Raw genomic sequence first — 19,426 nt, 5'->3', positions numbered from 1 at the left:
ATATCGTCGTCAAATACCTCAAAATACCTCCCATTTATCAAAAACGTAATTGTCTAGGAGGAGCTAAAAACTGATTTATAAGAGTTACAGATTGTTTTTAAAACATCAAAAATACGCTTTTACATACATTCTTGCATCTAAAACGTAATAATGTTTTAAAAAACATTCTGTAACTATTAAAAATCAATTTTTAGCTCCTCCTGAACACATATTTTCGCATTGACGACTATATAATTTTTTTTTACTTTCAATATGTGTATGTATGCTCACTATAGTCAAATGAAATGTTTAACTGCCCATATCTTAGAATTCACTTTCTCATATAATGCTGTTTTTCGGGGTAAGGTTGAGTGAGACCTTCATCTTTATCCTGTAAGATCCATATCCTGTTATGAAGTGAAATGATTTTGATGTTATGTACGTGTATTTTAGTGGCATTTGTTCTTTTTAGGTGCACAGTGATTTCGTAGCTGCCGCCACCCGCGGCGCCATGGCTGTAGTGGACGGCAACGTGATGGCCATCAACCCCGGTGAGGAGGCAAAGATGCAGATGTTCATCTGGAACAACATTTTCTTCTCGCTGGGCTTTGACGTGCGTGACCACTACAAGGAGCTGGGAGGGGATGCTGCCGCTTTCGTCGCACCCGTGAGTTTTTTATTCTTACTGAATTATACAACGAAATTTCCTCTGTGATTACCTACCTCCGTCTGTATGAGTGTGAACTTTGAATTTTGAAAAGAATCTTTTGAAATTAAGTAGGTATCTACCTATATATATTTTGTTATATAGCTTTCTTTAGCAGGCCATTTTTTGAAATGGAACTATGCAAGTCAAGTTATATCCAGTGATTTTTCACAGCCAGTTATTATATATTTTGTACGGTTGCTTTACTAACGAGTGTAATGGTTTTCAGCACACATACATAACAATTTTTACGACCATGCTCAGCACTCGCACACTTTTGTGCGCCCTAATACCACCTATGCTTGAATTTTTTGCAATGTGATTTTAACCTTTATGCTTTGAAAACTGTATAGAGGTCAAAATCAGAATCGTTTGCCCTAATAACACTATAGTTGCTACATTTTGTCTGTGCATGTCAAAACTTTTTTTTGTTCAATGACGTTTCCGAAAATATTTGAATTTAAAGAGTATAAAGGCAATTAGATTAAAGTTAAAAGGTCAATATTGATTTTTTTTTTAAATGGACTGAAGTTCCTTATTAACCTCTTGAACGTGGGAGTAGGAAAATTGTCACAACACGCTGGGCGAGAATTGGCAGAACTTTGATGAGTTTTGTTCGAAATTTTATTCCCTGCATGAAAAACAATCAAAATGTGTTTTCAAAGAAAAAATGTCCTTTGAAAATTCAAATATTTTTATATTCGAGACGCCATGAACGAAATTGAATTTCGACTGCACTAATAAATTGTTTTCTAGACAATTAGAGAGACTACATTCATGAAATTAATAGTGACAACTACAGTGTTATTAGCGCAATTGATTCTGATTTTGACCTATAAGTAGGCGATACATTACACCATACCCTTAATGGCTTGGTCAATTTCAGCATATCTCTCGCCATACTCTAGCAATGGGAATGTATGAATGGAATTAGCTATACGCTAAGCACGAAAATATTGCGCGCTTGTAGCGTGGTCTGTCACAGGCTTTATACTGTTTTTAAAGCATAAAGGTTAAAATTGCATCACATAAAATTCCAGCATGGATGACATTAAAGCGCTCACATGCGTAAACCAGTTGACTGGTTAAAAAAATAATGGCATTTAAGTTAATTCAATAATTTTAAACTGCAAAAAAAATAAAATTATATATAAAAAACTTGACTGAAGTTTCTCATTGTTTTGTCACATGCATGAGAAGATTTCCAATTTATGATAGGAAAGTGAATGGAAGGAGAAGTGAGGTTAAGTCACAAACCATTTTCACCAGCAATTTTTAGAATGAAACTATAGGTATCAATAAGACTGAATGTTGTGTTGTATTGCAGAGAAACGACCTGCAGGGCGTTCGAGTGTACAGTGCAGTGGACCTGGAAGGACTGTACACACTGGGCACTGTGGTCATCGACTACCGTGGCTTCCGCGTTACCGCGCAGTCCATCATCCCCGGCATCCTGGAGAAGGAGCAGGAGCAAAGCGTCATCTACGGCAGCATCGACTTCGGCAAGACCGTTCTCACTCACCCCAAGTACATGGAGCTGGTGAGTTCATATGATATATACACCATACCTAAATGGTGTGCATACTTTTATTGAATTACTATTAAAATGTGTCGCAATAACTCTGTTATACCTGTTGTATAGTAAATTCAGCACAGTACATAGACATCCAAATTGATAGACTAGCCCATCAGAGAAAGGGGAACAAATCAAGTGCGTGACCGTCTCCCTTTCTATAAATTTGTCAATTAATGAATCTGACAGAAAACAGGCAACTCGCATTGTAATATCATCTTTTCTTTTTCACCAAAATCTGCTTGCGAATTGATGGCTGCCTAAAAAATTTTACTACAAATACCAAATCGGGTGAACAAAAGTTCGGGCTTCTTTCCAAAACTGAATGTTTTGTTACACTTTTTACAATGTGTTATAATTTACCCACCTCATTCATTTTCAGGGTTTCTACGCAGAAAGCAGTCAAGTCCTGCAATAGACTGCGTTGCAAACCGTTTCCTTTCTTTCGCACACCTTTCTTTTGTGCGCAGAGTCCGGTTATTTCAATGTGCGCTCTTCGGCGTTCAACGTACGACTGATGTCGTAAATTCCAGCTTGTAGAAATGATACCCAGATTTTATATTATGGCAAGTCTATCAATTCGGATGTCTAAGGCCAAAGTCTCAATGAAACAATACCTTTTCCTATTCTTCAATCAAGAAAAGTGTAAATACGGAGGCGCTGTCAGTGTCTAGCATTGATGTGTATGTTGTTGCAGCTCAGCAAGGCGGGCAAGCAGCTGAAGATCCTCCCGCACTCGGTGCTGAGCGCCAAGGGAGACTCGGTGGAGCTGTGCTCCAGTGTGGAGTGTAAGGGCATCGTGGGCAATGACGGCCGTCATTACATCCTCGACCTGCTGCGCACCTTCCCGCCAGACGTCAACTTCTTAAAGTGTAATACATTCAATCTTCATTATATTATCCTTCTTCTATGGACATAATATTATCTCATGCATATTTGTTACGATTGTGTCCATTGAATATTTATTTTGATGTGTTTGTAGTATTAATTTTGTTATTTTTTTAGTGGATGGCGTGGAATTGAGTCCACAAGTAAAAGCAATTGGTTTTCCAATTGAGCACAAGCACAAACTTTGTTGTTTGAGACAAGAATTAGTCGATAGCTTCGTTGAGTGAGTATCTTAATTATCTATTTCAGTTCTATCTTATATTCTATTTTACTGTGTGGTATTTATAATAATTTTTTTTTAATTCTCTTTTCAGAGCTCGTTATTTAATGTTTATTCGATATACTGCCTTCCATTTCCAACAACTGGGAATCAAAAAACAAAAGGACAAAGAGTCCTCTAGTGCCGATAATAAAAAAGCAATTGAATACTCAAGTGATAATAGTAATATAGAAAAACCAATTAATAATAAGTTAGAAGAAGTAGTTAAGTCAAGCCAAGAAAAGAATGAAACCAAGGAGAAAGTAGAAATTAAGGAAAAGCCTTCTAAAAGTGATAAGAAAAATAAGAAGGAACAGTTGAAGAAGGAAGCTGAAGAGGCCAAGGTGGAGGCGGAGAATTGCCAGATCAAAGAAGTTAAGTCGGACCAAGAAATTATTGTTGGCCAAGAAAAGAAAGATGAAGGGCAAGAGAAACTGGAAGACCCTAATGAAATTGATATAATCATACCACCAGGAACTGAAAATGAAGTTGATTCTGATGAAGGAAAGAAAATCGTTGAGAGTATTATTGATTCCATCTCAAATGGAGATAAGCAAGAAAGTAAGTTATATTATAATAAATTCCTGCAATGTCCGCATTAGTAGCTCTCTTTAACCCAATGTTTTCTTTTTGAACCCCTCTGGCCTCGGACATATTCTGAACGTATTCAAAAACTGTTTTTGAACAGTGATGAAATATACTTTCAAGTTGTAGTATTAGAAATAAACATATCCTTTTTGAAATATTGAAATTTTGATTGTAAACTTAAAATTATGGACCACCTTAAGTTTTTTCCTCTAAACATTGAAAAAACACATATCGTATTATAAACATTATTAATTTTTTTCTTAAATTGTGGTGGAACCTTTGGTTTCATGGAGTTGTAATTTTAATTCGAATTTCAATTCGGTTGAATTGAATATAAAGCTTGGTGTTTTCTCTTTCTAACACCGTTTACATCATATTTCTCACCATGATAATAAGGGAGACACAACGATTTGTATGAGACCATATGAGCTGTTCCCAAAAGCGAACAAACTAACTCGAGAGATTAAACTTACTGCAACAGGAAATATTATTCTTCTGAAATCTATTTGATCATTATCTTTTGATTCTATTTTTGTTACAGAATTAGAATAACTTTTGAGATAATTAAATATTACACTTTTTAGTGGCCGAAAGCACGCGGGACATTGTGAAGGCTGCCGCCAAATCAGTTGGCTCCCTTAAAGAGGCAGAGTTCGACATTCGCTTTAACCCCGACGTGTTCTCCGATGGCATCCAGCACGCCTGTTCCGCTGAGGAGTTGGACAAGCAGAAAAAGCTGGTCACGGAGGCGGCCGCCTTCCTGGTCACCTCGCAGATCCCCACTTTTGTAAGTCATTCTTAACTTCTTTAACAAGTAATAAGACACCTTACCTTTCTGAACCACAATTACTTGGTCATACCTATACATATGGGTCAACTTTATATGAGTAGCCAACTGGTTGGCTAAAACATATTTCTACCAAGCAAAGTATATACCGGACAGATTTTATAACAATTGTCTACTTGCTATCATCATCAGGATGAAGCAGGGTGGTCCACCTGTTTCCATAAGGGAGACAATATACATATCAGGAGAATATACTACGCGCAAAAAACAGAAAAGAGTTTGTAACACCCCAGGAAGGCACGACATATCAATTAGGTCATGTCAAGAGTTGGTTTTACAGAAGAATATATATGAGACGGTATTTGAATATGAATGTTTTAGTATGCGTTTGTGTTGTAATATGGTAATTATGTTATAGATTCGGGAGTGCATGGACCATTCGTCCGCCCCCATGGACGGCAGCACGCTGGCCGATGCGCTGCACACGCGTGGCATCAACATGCGCTACCTGGGCCGCGTGTGCGACCTGCTCGCTCTAGTCAAGCCCCTCTCCTACCTGCACACCATCGCCGTGTCGGAGATCATCCTGCGCGCCACCAAGCACATCTTCACCGCATACGTCCAGGTCAATATCATGCCATTAACATGTGTTATCGTCAAGTTCTCCTTATTTTCGTCAGTTCAATTGGATCTGATGTTGCTTGTCCAAAGAAACCTGTCCTCCTTATCTTGGAGAAACTGGTGAGCTTAAAAATAAAGCAAGTAATGTAATGATTTTAATCATTAATATTGTAAAAGTGAAATCCCCTGCAGTCCCCCCCTCTGCAGCAGTCATCAAATGACAAAAACCTTATTCAGGGATATGTATGAGTATTTGAAATTTTTTACTTTCTTATAAATATTAATATTTTTTTTAATTGTTGAGTTGTTTGGAGAGTTTGTACTAACGCCAAAAAAATTATAAACATTCACTATTGTTGTTTTTTTAGTAAAATTAGAGCTGTTTGTAAAGTTGTTTTTAGTAAAATGATTGGTCACATGTCGCAGTTATATGAGTTTGATCATCTTTAGCCAGTTTTTTTATCTGTTATTAGGCAGAGTTTATAATTATAATCTTCTTTCCTATTTTGATGGCTTTCAAAAGCCTGTTTCAAAGTTTTTTTTACTCTTCATCTTCAAAACTCAAAAATCAAAATAGCAAAAACACGCCAAATACCAATACCCTTGGTAAGTTTTCGCTGGTTTGAAATGTGCGGTAATTCTTTTAGAAAATCAGATAATAAGAACAACAATGACCAGCACAGATGATTTGTTTCTTGAAGATACTATGTTAAAAGGGACCTATTTTGACATTTAACTCAATTTTTACCAAAATCATATTTGGTGGCTTTTTGCTGTAGAGGGACGAAATGATCTTAGACTCGGCGGACAGCACCTTTTTGTACCTCTACTATAAGGCAGTGGCACTTTTATCTCGGAGTTGCTTGGAACATGTCATTTTAGGGATTTAAGAACTAAACAATACACAAGTAGGCATACAAGGTGAAGAGACAACAAAGTGAAGGTCGAGAGTCGCCAAAGTCATTGGTTTTGATATTCGCCCAGGACGGCTTTCCGCTACTGGCCTTCAGTGGCTACACCATTATTAACTGAGCTTAGAGCCAAGTCCTGTTTTAACTCAACCGTTTTGAATTTCGTATGTCTGTAAATTTGTTTTTTCCTTTCCAGTTCTAGATGGTGGCAGTTTTAATGTTGCAGTAAAGATTATTTTTTCTAATTTGAAATTTTCATGGTTATTTGGAATTTCTTATTCGCATTTTTTTTTTCAATATTATGGTACCTACCTGGCACATATAGTGACATTTTTTGGACAAATTGTATAATTCTCTAATAGAAATAAAAAATTACATAAAATATATGGGTTTTACATAATTAAGTAGGTAGGTTTTTAAGTACCTACTTACAAATTCAGAGAAAATTTTGGTTTTAATGGTTTTAAATAAGAGATAATAGAAACATATTTTTTTGGACTTGAGGTCTACTGATAAGCTATATAACGTCGTTAATTCGAAATCCACGGGACATCAAAAATCAAATTTAGAATTTACAAATTCCCACGTACTTCAAAATTTTTTGAAAAAAAAAAAAGCCTAAAATCGAGTTCCTCGGCCGCCCCTTAAAATTCGGGCAGTATCTTTAGAGTAAATTCGTATTAATACGAATTATTCTCGTGTAAATCGAATTTTCGCAGCCGATTACCGAAGCGGTGATTACCACTGTGGTCGGCTTCAAGTTCAGTTATTCTAAGTAAATTCGTAAATATACCACACATTTCCGCATAAATCAAATTTTCGCGCCCGATTACCGTCGCGGCCAGCCTTTTATATTCAGATATGAGAAATAAATACGTAAAAATACGATATATTTACACGTAAATCGATATTTCGCCGGTCGCAGCCGACCCTTTAAATTCAGCTATTTGGCGTAAATTCGTAAAACTACGACATATTTCCTCGTAAAATGAATTTTCTCGGCCCTTCAAACTCGGATATTCGAAATAAATTGAAAAAAAATACGACATTCCAGTGTAAATCGATTCAGATTTACAAAATAATAATACTAATTAGGGCGATGTATAACCACGTAAAAATACATTTTTCGGCGTTTTACCGCCACGGCTGTCTTTTAGATTCAGATTTACAAAATTTTATGATTTATTTTCACATAATCGAATTTTTTCGAATTTCATGAACAAATTTACATGCGCGGACAAAAATAAATTTCGAATTAAAAATCCAGGATTGAAAAAAAATTTCAGCACATATTTTTTTGGGCGAAAATTTCGAATTACACGTTTTTTCGAATTATCGGGGTTTGAATTAACGGGGTTCTACTATAGTCAATTATTGAATTGCCATCATCTACTGGTTACAAATAGTGAAAGTGAATGAATGATCTTATTAATGGGATGTTTTTGCTGTCTATAGGCTTGCGAGCTGATGTCCCTGTCCCAGGCCGTGTCCCACTTCCTGAACTGCCTGCTGGGTAGCGTGCCCTCGCCGCAATGCGCCCTACCAGAGGAGGCCCGTGCAGCGCCCCGCCGCAAGGCCCGGCGTCGCACAACACGCTACACCACCCTCACGCCCAAGTCGCTGTGGGCGCAGATCAGGCAGGAGCTCAAGGTCAGCTTTACACCCAGTTGGTGGTTCTACCTAAACACATATATTATATAATAAATATGTTGCTTCCACGTTCTTGTTATGGCGAGAGTTTGCCGCTGAACTTAATTTTGAAATCTGCTCAAATTTTACGCTTTGTGATAGCTGATTGGTAAATCGTCAGGGTCGAAAGATTTTTACGATCTCCCGGTCAGTGTTTGTGGAGTTTGCTCTCCGGTTCATATACGAATAAGAAATGTGATTATATTCTTCACTGATAATTTTATTTTTTACTTTCACAGTCCTACTGGGGATGGAGTCTGCCAACAGACAGTATAGATGTCACTGTTGAAAAATATGGCTTCCAAAAAATTTCTCTTTTAAGGTAAGGAATCTTTAGAATTTATTTTTATATACCGAGGAAACCCTCATATTCATAAACCCTAATACTCATAAGCTGATATGTATATACTGAGAAAACCCTCGTATTCATAAACCCTAATACTCATAAGTTGATATATACATACTGAGAAAACCCTCGTATTCATAAACCCTAATACTCATAAGTTGATACATACTGAGGAAACCCTTGTATTCATAAACCATAATACTAATAAGTTGATATATACTGAGGAAACCCTCGTATTCATAAACCGTAATACAGTAGAACCCCGTTAATTCGAACCCCGATAGTTCGAAAAACACGTAATTCGAAATTTACGCCATAAAATATCCACAGAAATTTTTTTTCATACAAAATGGTTTTTTAATTCGAAATTCGTTAATTCGTAATTCGAAATTTATTTTTGTCCACACACGAAAATTTGTTTGTGTAATTCGAAAAACTTCGATTTTTGTGAAAATAAATCATAAAATTTCGTAAATCTGAATCAAAAAACAGCCATGTCGGTAAAATGCCAAAAAGTGTATTTTTACGTGGTTATACATCGCCCTAATTAGTATTATTATTTTGTAAATCGGAATCGATTTACACTGGAATGTCGTATTTTTTTCCAATTTATTCCGAATATTCGAGTTTGAAGGGCCGAGAAAATTCGTTTTACGCGGAAAAACGCCGTAGTTTTATAAATGTACACCAAATATCTGAATTCAAAGGGTCGGCTGCGACGGAATTCGAACCCTAAATTTCAATTTACGCGGAAATACAACATATTTTTACGAATATACTTCAAATATCTGAATTTAAAAGGCCGGCCGCGATGAAAATCTGCCGAGAAAATTCGATTTACGCGGAAATTTATCGTATTTTTACGAATTTATTATAAATATCTGAATTTAAAAGGCCGGTTGCGACTAAAATCTCCCGAGAAAATTCGATTTATGCGGAAATATATCGTATTTTTACGAATTTACTATAAATATCTGAATTTAAAGGGTCGGCCGCGACGGAAATCGGCCGCGAAATTTCGATTTCCGCGTAAATATATCATATTTTTACTAAATTTACTTCGAATATCTGAATTAACAGAGCCGGCGCTACGGAAATCGGCCGCAAAAATTTTGATTCACGTGAAAATTTGACGTATTTTTATGAAATTTACTTAAAATATCTGAATTTAAAGGGTTGGCCGCGACGTAAATCGCCTGCGAAATTTCGATTTATGCATAAATATACCGCATTTTTACGAATTTATTTTGAATATCTGAATTTCAAAGATCCGGCGCGACCGAAATCACCTCCGACATTTCAATTTACGCAGAAAAATAGTATTTTTTACTAAATTTACTTCGAATATCTGCGATAAAAGATCCAGCGCTACGGAAATCGGCCGCAAAATTTCTATTCATGTGGAAATTTGACGTAAAAAATTGATTTACGCGGAAATGTGTGGTATTTTTATGAATTTGCTTAGAATAACTGAACTTAAAGGTCCGATCGCGACGGAAATCAGTATCAAAAATTCGATTTAAACGGGAATAATTGGTGTTAATACGAGTTTACTCCAAAGATACCACCCGAACTTGAAGGTGCAGCCGAGGGACTCGATTTTCACTGTATTTTTTTTTTTTTTGTTCATAAAATTTCGAATTACGTGGGAATTCGTTAATTTGAAATTTGATTTTTGATGTCCGCTGTATTTCGAATTAACGAGGTTCTACTGTACTCATAAGTTGATATATACTGAGGAAACCCTATAAACCATAATACTAATAAGTTGATATATACTGAGGAAACCCTCGTTTTCATAAACCCTAATATTCATAAGCTGATATAGTTTTCTTTCATCTAATCATATGCTGTTGTTTGCAGATCATTTTGTATCAAAGTTGGTCTTCAATTACTATTAAGAGAGTATGATTTCGATGGCAAGCACAAAGTAACGTTCAACAGCTCGGACATTATGAACATATTCCCGGTCGTGAAACATATAAACCCTAGGGTAAGTTAATATTACATATATAAATCTGTACATAGAGCTTTCTTTCAAATCATTCTTTCATATGCATAGAATAAAGTAGAATACAAGAATTGCTATGTGGGTGTGTTTTTTGTGATAGAAAAGTCTGACTTTTCTTTACTTAAATTTCATAAAGCAGAACTATGTTTCACCATCATTAGATTCAGATGGGATAGCGATATGCAATTTCAGGCAAGTGTAAGAGAGACAGAGCTCATGCTAAATGGGCTAGAACCGAGGTTCGAAGCCAGTGGCGAATTTGATTTCCATTTCTCTAAATAAAATAAAGTCGCTATCCGGCGTCTGTCTGTTTGTGCGCTTAGTTCTTCTGAACTATGCAACGGATTTTGATGGCTTTTTCACATTTAGAAAATATCTTCCGAAAGTTTTATACATATATATATATATATATAATACATGCATATTATATTTATAGAAAGTAGAGAAAAGTCGATGTTGTAATCAAGTCGTAAAAAAAGATTTTCAGGTGCTGACATTGCTAACGCTGGCTGAGATAATAATATACTACGGAAATGTATATCTTAAAAAGGTCTACAGAAAAGTCCGCGATGGTATATTATGTCTATCTCCTGTGGATACCCTTCAACTAGTAAATTTATAAAGGCATTTCTAATGTTTTTCTTTATTCTGTGTTCATAGGGCTCCAGTAAAATAAGAATCTCTCTAATCAGAGGTCTAACTGGAGAAGTCCGACTGTTGGAAGAAATGTTCTGTGAAATAAGTGAAGGCGCAGATAATGAATGATGTATGTGTAATGTTGTAGGCATCCGACGCTTACAATTTCTACACCACCGGGCAGAGCAAGATCCAAGCAGGCCAGGTGCGCGATGGGCACGAACTGATCACGGAGGCGCTAAACCTGCTGAACAACGTGTACGGCGCCATGCACCCCGAGATTGCACAGTGCCTGCGCATGGTGGCGCGCCTGTGCTACGTGACTGGCGAACACCGGGAGGCCATGGCGTATCAGCAGAAGGCTGTGCTCATGTCGGAGAGGGTCAACGGCATCGACCACCCCTACACCATCACTGAATATGTGAGCAACCGACAAACACCTTCTGTTCACTCCTAACTTACCTAACTTCACAAATATTAATAAAACTTATTAAATTTGTGTAACCAATTTGCAGATTTTACCTTTCAGAGCATGGTTTCTTTACCCAGTGGAACGGTTTGCTGTAATTTAATTCAGTATTCATATTGACAAAATCAGAATCGCTTACGCTAATGACACTGTAGTTCCAACTTATTTTATTTCATGAATATAGCATGTCTGACTGCCTAGGAAACATTTTATTTCATGAATATAGCCTGTCTGACAGCCTAGGAAACATTTTATCTGTGAATGTCAAAATTCATTTATGTTCAACGGCGTCCCAAAAATTTTAAGATTTTTTCAGAGATATGTTTTCCATGTAGGGTATGTAGGTATTTATGTTTATCTAGAAATAATAAAACTTGTTTATAAAGTTTCTGGGGAAATGTCTTAGGATGGGTTGTTTCATAGAATTTGAACAATTCATCAAATTTCAATGTTCATTTGCCATATCTATGAATGTCCTATTAAAGTTCTGTTATTATATCATTATAGGCCAGATACTTGACAGAACTGAAATAATAACAGAACTTTGACCGTATCTGCTTGGCCAACCTTCTGAGTGAACTAATAGGATTGAATGAATGTTTTGCAGACACACTTGGCATTGTATTGCTTCGCCAACGGGCAGGTGAGCAGCGCCCTGAAGCTGCTCTACCGGGCCAGGTACCTCGCCCTCCTGGTCTGTGGAGAAAACCATCCCGAGATCGCCTTATTAGATGTGAGTACAGATCATATAATTATTACAATACATAAGAGTTAATCCATGTTATCGATTGTTACTAAATATGATTTGTTAAAACCAATACACATGGCCCACCGCTATCAAATTCATATCCCGCTTGTCTTACATACATCACGAAGATTATAAAGGAATAGGAAGCCCCTACACCTACTCCTTAACAATCTCCGTGGTCAAGGGGTAAGGTCCGCACCTACTTATTCGGGTCTCATGGGTCTGAAAGTAAATTTAATTTAATCCATATTAAATATATATATTCTCGAGGGCAATCCCCCGCCGCATTAGCTTATGTAAGTCATCCTGCAATGCCATTCGACGACGGTAATAAACCTATGTCGGTTCAATTATTATTATAGGATCTATTCTACGGAAATAGACTTACAATGAAAATAGTATCACCGCGTATCTCAAATTTTGGGTAAAATCATCGCCGATTTTTGGTCTCTCCTGAAAAGTGGCCAAATATGATTCACGGGGTGATGGATTGCCGTTGACGATATACAATACTTTCGCAATGTTTCAGATTGGTAGATACTCTCAATATCGCCCTGGCAAAAGACCACCATTCCGAATTGAGTTTATTTAATAGCACTACTCGACATACGTTATGCATTAATGTTAAATCCTAATGAGTATTTGGTTTGATTGTTTGTTTGTAGAGCAATATTTCACTGATCCTCCACGCGGTGGGGGAGTACGAGCTCTCCCTGCGCTTCCTGGAGCGTGCCTCGGCGCTGACGGCTGCTTGCCACGGTGCGCGCTCGCTGAAGGCTGCTGCCGCCCGCCACCTGCTGGCGCGTACGCTTAGCTGCCTCGGGGACTTCCGCGCCGCCCTGCAGCACGAGAGGGAGACCTACTCTATCTACAAACAGCAGGTAACTTCTGATACTGACTACTGATACCCCAACTAATTCATTTGCTGCTCAAATATCCAATCCTTAAATAAACTTAAATCAGGTGCTCTTAAAAACCAATCTGTTGTTCATTTTGTTTGCTGTATGAAAATATAGTATGATAAAACATGACCATTCATCTTGCAATGTAACTATATGCACCCGGAATTCTTATCACCCAACCAAAGTAACTAATTTCTAAAGCACGTTACTTATTTCCCAAGAATATGGAATTTGTAGACGTGATCTTTTCTTCATGTATGATCAATGTAATATAACATGTCATTTGTTAGCTGGGTGAGAGCCATGAGAAGACCCGCGAGTCCTCGGACTGCCTGCGTCACCTGACGCATCAGGCCGTGGTGCTGCAGAAAAAAATGAACGACATCTGCTCCGGACGCGCCGCCGGTGCTCCCCCCATCCACATCCAGCCCCCCTCCATGGGCTCCGTGCTGGACATGCTCAATGTCATCAATGGCATTCTCTTTGTGCAGATCAGGTAGGTCACTTACTATTGCTCGTATTACCCCCTGATGGACCTAGGATTTTGATTAATTAATTCATTTTGATTTTAAGTCGTTTATTGTCCGGCAATAATGAGGAGAAATTATTTAAAATTGTCTTTATTTTTTAAGTACTGTATATTTGTTATTGAGTGTAAAATGTAGACGTACTAACAAACGCCGTATGCAGGGACACTGAAGGGTCTAGAGTTCATAATAATTAAATGAATGTGTACGACGAAGAAGGTAAACAAATGGTTTCTTTATACCGTCTTTGGGAAAGTATTGGGGCGCCTCTAATGACAGACTGGAGAATAGAAGCGAGGAGTAATGTGTTTGTTTGTTGCAGCCAACAAGACATTGAGCACTTCAAGGCCGAGATAGAGAAGCGTCAGTTGAAGGAGAACAGTTCAGATCCCCCGCCGGAGGAGGGCGGCTCCGCAGCGGGCCCGGCACCGGAGACATCGAGCAGCAGCTGAATAACCTCATATGGCGGGTGAAAAGATAAACCTTATATCCGTAAGGGAACCAAACCTTTTTTTTCGATAAAGCTTTGATAGTTTAATCGGCCTGTGATTAAAATTAATAATGGATTCATATTCTCGTGCCACTCACCCCGGCTCCAAAGCAACTTAAACAAAAGGAAAAGTTCAATATCGCCAATAAGACTGTTTTTTGTATAGGCCGCCATCATCATTGTGAGTTATTGTTTATTGTTCATCTTGTTACCGATTGTTTTTTTGGATTTTTTTTTGTTATTTGTGAATATCTTATACTTGTTTTAATGCTAATAATTATGATTGTTTATTTTATATTGTACAATATTGTTGCAACAATATTAATATTTGGAATTAATTCTAATTTGAACATTCTGTAATTTTGATCCAGATGTTTATTAGTCACGTTGGGTTGTTAGTTTGAAGAGTTTGGCTCAGTTGAAGAGAAGACGCACGCTCTGACTTATTCTTGTGTGTGCCTTCTCTGATAGTGAAGATGCAAGCAAAACTTAACCAGTGCATTGGTATTGGTATACTTGATTATTTCTATACTAAAGTAGTGCGGTGATAAACTTATGTAATTACAATTGGGATTGGCTTTTATAGTATTCCATAAACTAACAAGCCACTGCGATGACGACACTGGGTGTTTTAAACCTGTTCTCACATGGAGTGTTACTGCGGAAACTGAAGTGAAATACATATTGATTCATTAACGCACCACTGCCATGACACTGAGGGTACACAAGATTGCATCTTTACTGTAAATATAATGTACAAAAAGAGTCAAGTTTTTAAATGTATTTTCAAACCTGTTCTCACATGGAGTGTTACTGCGGAAACTGAAGTGAAATACATATTAATTAGTTGTTGAAGTATTTTTCCTAGAATATTGCTTTCTTTTATGATTTAAGATTCATTCGGAGATCGATGCTAGTGTTTTGAAAGGGAATTTAAATCGAGGTGCTTTATTGACTTTTGCGTTTTAGAACTAAATAGTAGATTAATTAGTTCTAGGCTACTGTTAAACAATAATGGACGAAACTTGTTAAGTCGCGAAAGACACAATAAGAATTATTACAAAAAAACATTGCAACTAAGGTAGGATTATTTTTAGAAAAGTCTTCACAATTTTTGTAGATCAAGAGATGGTTGATATATTTTCTAACCGGACCGGAGTAACTTGTTAAGTTTGATTATTATCAATCATTTTCATTCATTATGAAAAAGCACAGTTAGTTGTAGTTGCAACTTAGGATTGTTACCTGTCATTCATCTTAATTTGTTACATATTACATCATGATAGGTAAACTGCTTGCGCGTCGTATTGGTTATTTGGAGGGCCTGGGTTTTTGTGCAAGAACGGTTTCGCTAAAGGTGAGGCCGTTTTTACGACAGGAATCCGATTCCTAATCATTAGTCTAGTCATTAGCTACGTGGCAGCGGAACCTGACCACTGAACTGGACTAAACTGGTTACATTAGCTACGTGGCAGCGGAACCTGACCACTGAACTGGACTAAACTGGTTACAGGCACCATCATCGTGCAAAGCATTTCTTTAAATAATATTATTCAATTTGTCTCCAACGAATATATATATATTACATAAGTAAAGAAATAAAAAATGACAATATCTTTTCAGAAAGATGTCCGATTCTTTCTTGTCGGTTATTTTGCTGTTATTATAGCTGTCGAAGGAGGTGGATATTAAATTTGTATCTCGAAATCTAATTTTATTAAAATGTATAAGCACTGGCCTGACAGAAGCTGCGCACTGACGTCAGAATGCAGTGCGAATAATTATATTGTGAAAACTTGGTAAGTTTAGTTAAGTTTGGTTGTCTTTTTCAATATCATTGTTGAATTTATCTACTTTTCTAATATAACTGTTATTTGCATAGTTTTTATGAATCCATGTGGAAACTGATTTTCTAATGAATGTATATTAAACAAGTCTCTTTTGCACAGACCCGATAGCATAGCATAGACATTCACAGATGTTGTGCTCAGGAATACTGTTTCTTTATATTGTGTATCTAAATCAATGATAATAATGCATTCAATTAAATGAGATAATGAATTTAAAAATACATCAAATCAAATGTTACATTGTAATATTTTGTATTCAGTCAAACACTTAAACGACGGTGACATTGTGCAAAAGGTTCAGGTGCAATTTTTGGCATATGTACAATATGTTTACTGTGATTATTACCAGATTTTCAATTCAAGAAGAGTCCTTTTATTGTTTCATTTTAAATGTATATAACCATGCTCGTACACAAACATCTATATCAAATAATATTAATGCTGTTTTTATAAATAATTTTTATACGGAAGTAAACTTTAAAGTTAGATGTTCTGCACAATCCCATCAATGTTTGCAGTACTCGAGCATCTTTAAATCAATTTCACACAACTATGGTCCTACACCACAACTATGAACCAAAAAGCCATGCGCACCAAAACACCGATATTTGAAACAATCTAGTAAACGGTTTACACACTAAATGATACCATAAATTTGATGATATTGTTATTGTTTGTGAACACCTTTGTATGCAGCATAGGTGATGTATTTCACATAATCTCATCAGCTGCTAACTTTAACATTCTCCCAATTTCTAACACAACTTTAGTCCAAAGTATTTTTTTTTTTATAAATAGATTTCAATTATATAAAATAACAAAAAATTATATCATTTTACAATCCTACTACAGATAGCAAAGAAAACTTTTTTTTAGGTGTATTTTAGAAGCTATAATGAATAATAAGTGTTTTGGATCATGTAGTGGTTTTGGACCATGTGTTTGTTGAATTTCCTTAACCTGTGTTAAGGAAATTCGTACTCCTGCAGGTAATTCTGTTTGTAAAGGCACATTACGTGATTTTAACAATAAATAACGGTTGGTCTCTTAGAAATGCTTTGAAAGTACACTGAGAGCAGTTGTTTTCTGTCATGGTTTTATTTTAAAATATATACATATATCTAGGAACAAAATAGTTACAGTATTGCCTTCGACTGAACAGTGCCGTGACAAAAAAAATTGCCTGTAGGGGTTTGTTGAACAGTTTACTTGTATGATTTGCTTTGTGTTTGTGACAATCGCATTTTTAGTCTTAAAATGTCTTGTATTTCCAAACAAAGTGTGATGATTAGCCAATGTTTGAAAGCCATACTAGATTTATTATAAAATACCAACAATTCTTGACTATACCACTGCACTATGATATCTTTTTCATGTCTAAATTATTGTTAACTAATCATTTTTTTGTTAGAAGTGTTCCCATCTTTATTTGAATATTATTCTTCATAGAGCTTTATGTACACAGTTTGTTGATAATTTTATGATTTATTTTGGGAATGGTCATTAAGTAGTAAACAAACACATGATGTAACAGGACATGTGCCTTAGACAGTTTATCAGGATATTATGTCAGCGGCAGGAATCGCTAGTTAAAGTCTGTTGGGTACAGTCAGTTCCTGTTACACCCTTTGGGTAAAAAAATATTTTTTCATTGAATTTATTTCAATAAAATGAAATACCTTTTAATCATTTGAAGAATGTTAACATTTGATATCAAGTCTACCGAACCTGAATCAACTGATTGGCTTTCAACATAATACTTTTTTAAATAACACAAAACAACCTTACAATAACTTGTTTAAAGTGGGTTGATTATCAGTAGACATGAAATCTACAGGGTGTACGGGCCTAAAGTGCGCTAACTTCAGAAGGTGATCTACAAAATGGTAGAAGTAAAAAGATAAATAACTATGTTTATTTTCCCTTACAAATATATTTTCGATAAAAGAATATTTATCTTCCCGCAACAAACAATTCAACCTTACCTGAAAACTACCTTAAAACATTTAATTTCGAAAAAACTTATTTATCTTTTTTACTTGCACTATCATGTAGAATTACCCCCCGAAGTTAGCACACTTTACCCTCAGACCTGAATACTGCTATGGTATACTGTGTTTTTACTTACCACTTACCATGGCAGTATAAGAACTCACTTTTGGGTATATTTTCCAAGGTGCAATAGAGTGAAGCCAACAGAGTTATTAGTAATGTTTTATTTGTTTTGTTACTTTGTAGGTCTGTACCTGTACAGGATAGCAATGTTTGTTACATGAGTGTATTACAGTCCGATTCGGTGAACACCTGCCAAAAGTCCATTGTGTTCCTATTAGCTGTAGTTTAGTTTTAGTCTGTAGCTTAATCCTATTGCACCGTTAAGATTAAGTTTTGTGATTTATAAATAAATACCTACAAATATTTCCAAATAAAAGTGTCGTAGAATTGTGTTTCTGAGCAGGCTATTATTTGATTTTACCAGCAAATAGCTCTGGTCATAATTACTAAACAAAAACAGTATTCTAAACACAAATCTTACCTATATATATATGATCAGGAAGTGTGTCAAGAGAAAACATCAAAATACTTTGTAATAAAAATAAATAGACATTTTGTGGTTGCTTTTATTTCCTATTATCAGCATGATTTAATGATGCCCTAAAAATTCTCCACCCTGGTTCCCCCATGGCTTGTATGACCCGTATGACTTGCGACCAATGAATGATTACTGTTTCCCCAACCTTTCTTTACAGGGCAGCCGTTTTTGCTAAATTATATATATATATACATAAACCTCACACAAAGAGGTGAGTTTTTAGGTCAAAATCATTCACTAGGTTAATGTTAGCTGTTAAATGTCCTTTTTATTTACTTTCACTAGCTTTATCCCGCCACGTGTTGCTGTGGCTCTATCTGTCTGTGCAGATAGAGAAACAATAGCGCGTTTTAAAAAAAGGCATGTTTGTCCAACAGATGGCGCTGTTTTTAAAAAAAGAGCAAGTTTGTCCAAGAGATGGCGCTGTTTTTACCTGTTACAGGTGACAATATATAATATAGGTATATAAAACTCACGCTTATTCAAATGCAACATTTTGTCAAAATTTTAAACAACTTTCGGAGATTTTTTTGTTTTAAACTTCTCATGAAAAAAATCAAAGCAAGTTTGTCAGCAGGTCAATTTCACAATATTTATTATAACACTAAAGCACACATATAATGGGAAAATATAATATAGACAATAATATTTTAAGTGACTTCATTACAAAGGCATAAAATAGACGGATATATATAACACAGTCAACATACTGAGGCACACACACACTCAAAGGCACACAGCTTACTCAAACACACTCATAGACATATTTATACAATCAATAATAAATAAATAATAATTGGATGACTTGTATAGCGCCGTTTTTGTGCAAAATCACCTCAAGGGCGCTGTGGAT

General features: G+C 36.0%; 1 protein-coding gene across 2 annotated transcripts in view; it reads left to right on the top strand.

Moving 5' to 3' along the window:
• The window catches only part of clu (clustered mitochondria protein homolog), a 107,181-nt gene extending 88,605 nt beyond the window's left edge, over positions 1–18,576 (top strand). For both annotated transcript variants that reach the window (XM_089636724.1, XM_089636723.1), the window contains exons 10-24: positions 452–646; positions 2,013–2,225; positions 2,956–3,130; positions 3,264–3,369; positions 3,461–3,966; positions 4,578–4,780; positions 5,199–5,405; positions 7,768–7,962; positions 8,241–8,323; positions 10,211–10,340; positions 11,143–11,415; positions 12,071–12,196; positions 12,877–13,092; positions 13,404–13,609; positions 13,963–18,576. In XM_089636724.1, the coding sequence (XP_089492850.1) occupies positions 452–646; positions 2,013–2,225; positions 2,956–3,130; positions 3,264–3,369; positions 3,461–3,966; positions 4,578–4,780; positions 5,199–5,405; positions 7,768–7,962; positions 8,241–8,323; positions 10,211–10,340; positions 11,143–11,415; positions 12,071–12,196; positions 12,877–13,092; positions 13,404–13,609; positions 13,963–14,092 (2,964 nt within the window). In that variant the 3' untranslated portion in view covers positions 14,093–18,576. The remainder of the gene's footprint in view (positions 1–451; positions 647–2,012; positions 2,226–2,955; positions 3,131–3,263; positions 3,370–3,460; positions 3,967–4,577; positions 4,781–5,198; positions 5,406–7,767; positions 7,963–8,240; positions 8,324–10,210; positions 10,341–11,142; positions 11,416–12,070; positions 12,197–12,876; positions 13,093–13,403; positions 13,610–13,962) is intronic.
• Positions 18,577–19,426: the final 850 nt, after the last annotated feature.

Source organism: Hesperophylax consimilis, chromosome 10 (assembly GCF_061612785.1).
Source record: "Hesperophylax consimilis isolate HC1 chromosome 10, BYU_Hcon_1.0, whole genome shotgun sequence".
Lineage (NCBI taxonomy): Eukaryota > Metazoa > Arthropoda > Insecta > Trichoptera > Limnephilidae > Hesperophylax > Hesperophylax consimilis.
The sequence above is the reverse complement of the archived record's forward strand: the minus strand, read 5'-3'. Positions and strand labels throughout refer to the sequence as shown.